This window comes from Impatiens glandulifera, chromosome 1 (genome assembly GCF_907164915.1).
Source record: "Impatiens glandulifera chromosome 1, dImpGla2.1, whole genome shotgun sequence".
In the NCBI taxonomy this organism is placed as follows: Eukaryota; Viridiplantae; Streptophyta; class Magnoliopsida; order Ericales; family Balsaminaceae; genus Impatiens; species Impatiens glandulifera.
The window spans coordinates 41,786,940-41,790,842 of NC_061862.1; the positions used below are offsets into that span (position 1 = coordinate 41,786,940).

General features: G+C 33.5%; 1 protein-coding gene across 1 annotated transcript; it reads right to left on the bottom strand.

Moving 5' to 3' along the window:
- Positions 1-1,830: 1,830 nt before the first annotated feature.
- LOC124922510 (stearoyl-[acyl-carrier-protein] 9-desaturase, chloroplastic-like) lies at positions 1,831-3,616 on the bottom strand. Its single transcript, XM_047463241.1, has 3 exons — positions 3,480-3,616; positions 2,852-3,344; positions 1,831-2,615 (listed from the first exon to the last, which is right to left on the bottom strand). The coding sequence occupies exons 1-3, from the start codon at positions 3,590-3,592 to the stop codon at positions 2,043-2,045; spliced, it is 1,179 nt and encodes a 392-aa protein (XP_047319197.1). The 5' UTR covers positions 3,593-3,616; the 3' UTR covers positions 1,831-2,042.
- Between the last annotated feature and the right edge of the window lie 287 nt (positions 3,617-3,903).

A 3,903-nucleotide genomic window follows, 5' to 3' on the forward strand; every position in this document is an offset into this window, starting at 1 on the left:
TTCTACCTCGTCAATTGTTTCTTTCTTAGAAAACAAATCTGAAATAGGACAAGGAGTTAATGAACTCATCTCTTGATATAACATGCACCTCCTGCCTATTCTCCATATTTTTGACATTTGAGAAATTATCGCAATCCGAGGTGTGTGAAGACAGATGTTCCATCTTAGCCTTATGAGAAACTATTGACTCATTTAATCCATCCTCGTCCTACTCAACCTCCCTCCCGACCATATTAAATCCCTCCAAATTTGTCATCTCAACAACTAGTCTTTCAACATCAGCAAGGCTAGCCATACGAATTTGATCAACATAAAATGGTGTAATCACTAACTCTTGCGTTAGTCCAAAAGAAAACGACGCCTCCGATACAAACAATCGAATCCATGTACCCTCTCTATATACGTGAGTTCTTATGTTGTGTTTAGTCGCAACAATGTATATTTTCAATATTAACTGACCGACCATCAATGAGTCGTCGAATTCCTTCATCGACTAAAGGTATAATACACTTATCAATTGTCATAATAAATATTGTTTAAAATTCTTTCCATAGAGTAACATATCTTCCACGAGAATGAATCCATACCAAAAGATGCTCTCATTAGGTCTGATCCCAAGACGCCCTCGATTCCACGTCGACGTCTAAAGGGCCCAACGTAACAACTTTAATTGAATCAAATCAATCCCAATCACTCTTTTTTTCATCCTTAATTTTCGATATAACCACAACTCCAAGACACGCCTCTAACGTGTGAAATTCAAAAGATTTAGATCTGATATGAACTGCCTTTGTCCTATCAACCCAAATAGACTATTTCCTAGTACCTACCACTCATAGGTTTGAGCTCCAACCTTACGAGGATCTAGTTGGACCGTTCTGAGCCTAGTTTGATGCATATGTTGTGTATTAACTAGAGACATCTCATTCCTTTGATTGTTAACACGAAGTCTAGTCGATGACCGACCCTTTTCTAAAATCCTCCATGTACCACCAATAACATTCATGGTATAACGCATAGCCTCCCCGGACACAAATGCGAGAGACGCCTTTAAGGTTTGCTAAGAAAGCTAATTGAAGACCCATGTCTGATTTGACCATTTGACTTCTCCTGATCCTCTCACGATATTCTGTTTCGCTTTACCCTGAATACGCACCTAAGGTAGTCCGTCTACCAAGTAGACCGCATTACCACACCTACTAACCAAGAACCATTTTTCTAAGGAATATTAAGTGCATTGGAGATATCTTCATAAAAAAAAGTAATTCTAGAAAGAAAGTTAAAAATACTCCAACAAATCCTTACTTTTTTTTAGGAACTAAAGAACTAAATAATCAATATTTTAATTAATTATATACTTTTTAGTCCAATTCAAATTATTAACAGCATAGTAACACTATTTTCTTTAAATAACTTTCATATAATTGAGAATTTAAACAAAACTCAAAATAAGGTTATATTTTTTAATTTTTATTCTTTCGAATTTATTGTATTTTACAATTTATCATTAACAATTATTTTTATTTGTAAAAAATGATCAATTCTTTTATTTTCAATGAAATTACAATATTATATGCAATTTAAGAGATATTGATTATTAAAATTAGGGCATACAAATGCCAGAAAGATGTAATTAAGATGCTAACTAATGTTTACTGTTTAGTAATGTATTTTATTTTATTTTTTATTTAGTAATACTTTAATCTTTATGTAATTAACACATAATATTTAATTGAAATTTTAATTTATTTTAAAATTTTAATTTGATATGGTTCAAATAATTTTATGTACATACTGTAAATAAAAAAAATATTTAAATATAATTAAATTTATAAAAGTAAGAATAATTTGTAATAACTTCTTTTGTTTGACTCATTACAAGAATAAGGAGATGATAGCAATATGCTTACATGCAAGTAGAAAGTATAAAAACTTTGATATTTTAGAAAATTAAACAGAAAGGATATATAAAGGTGTGTACTTTACGAAAATAAAAATAAACTGAAAACATGGAAATATGATAAAAATTCTATTAATTACCCTCAAACCTCTACTTCCCTTTTGAATATCCAACTAAAAGGAAAGGTTATTGTAGCTCTCGATCTTGATTTGGATCTGGATTCTGCTCTTTCAGCTAACCTTCTAAACCTTGGCCCTAACCCACAAACAAATTCTTGAGCTTCCCTTCCTTCACTAGAAAGCCCACAAAGCTTCTCCACCTCCCATTTCTTCACCAAAAACTCCACTATATCAGCATAGTCCTTTGCCGTGTACACACCTAATCGTTGAGCCACAGCCGAAAAGTGGTTAAAAAGTTCTTGGTCGTGTCCATCGTACATCAAATGAGCAGGCATCGTGATTTTCTTCTTCATCATGGCAGCGAAAGCCAAGATTGTTTCGTCTGGATCAATCTCGAACAACTTTCCCACAATCTTCGTGTATGCGGTTTCGTGTCGCTTCTCGTCTGACGATATGAAACCGCATATTTTAGCTAGCTTTGTATCACCATACCCATGAGCTAACTTTGCTGTGTTTGAATGAGATATGAAGGTGGCCCTTTCTTGGAATGATGTGTAAATAAATCCTAAGTAAGGATTGTTCTCCGTTTGGATATCCTATATGACATCATTAATAATAAAAATAAGATTAATTAATTAGCTTAATTAAATTGTTGGCCATTACCCATTGTTTTTTTTTTTTTGTTTTTTTTTTCTCTATAGTTGGTTATCACAATATGTCATTTGGGTTAAACAAGTTTCCTATAGTTAGTTATCACAACGTCATTTCCTAGAGTTAAACAAGTTTCATTTGAGCTACCTAACTATGTGAAAAATGTATAAGTCATACTTACCATTCCAGAGCCGATAAGATACTGAACAGTCTTCTCTACACTCTTCATATCGACACGACCGGAGAGGTAAAGATACTTGTGGAGAAGATCTCCATGTCGGTTCTCCTCAGCTGACCATGCCCTAATCCAGACAGCCCATGAGTTTTGACTAGAACCGGTGTCATCGCGTATACCTTCATAGCCATTGAGCATGGATTGGTAAGTGGGGAGCGCCTCTTCGGTGATCATATCGCCGACCAAAACCACGAAATAGTCATCTGGAATCTCTCGAGCCATCTGTCTAAGATCATGGACTTGAGCTAGGAAATCATCCGACGAAGGATGGGGCAAGAGGTCTTGCGGTTGCCAAGATGTTTCAACCGGTTTGAGGAGGGTTAGGACATTGGTCTTAGCCCAACTCTCCATAGATTTGAAGATTTCTTTCTTATGGGTTGGAAGTGGCATTGAATGGGTTATACCCACCCCGAGAGATTTACCTATGTCCATCCGAGCCCTATAATTTACCTTACTTAGAAAGTTTTCTAACAAATTATGTAAAAATAATGACATGACCAAATTACTTTTGGTTAGAAAAAGATGTCAATTACAACCAACATTCATTATAGAGATTATGAGATTCATTACTTACTTGATATTGAAGCTGGGGGACCAATCATCAAATTGATGACATTTAAGATTTGCTTTTGCTGAAGATTCTCCAAATGAACTATGGTTGAAGTATCTACACGTAATGAGATCCATATTTTATATTTTCTCTCACTAGATATTGAAATCTAATCTCTTTATATATATATTTATAGGCTTTAGATTGGGGGTAGTTGTAGTTTGTATAATAGTTAAAAACAAAATCAATCAAACATGTTCTAAGACTTGTCAATGTGAAGATAAAGAAAGACATTTCAAGATATTAAGATACAGAATGATGTGTTTGATTTATAGTAGGTTTCAGATTTTATGAATTAATGATAATAGAAATTTGAAATTATGAATTTATTTAAATAGAAAAATAGTAATGACATTAATTTCAATTTTAGACATTATAAATTAAAATA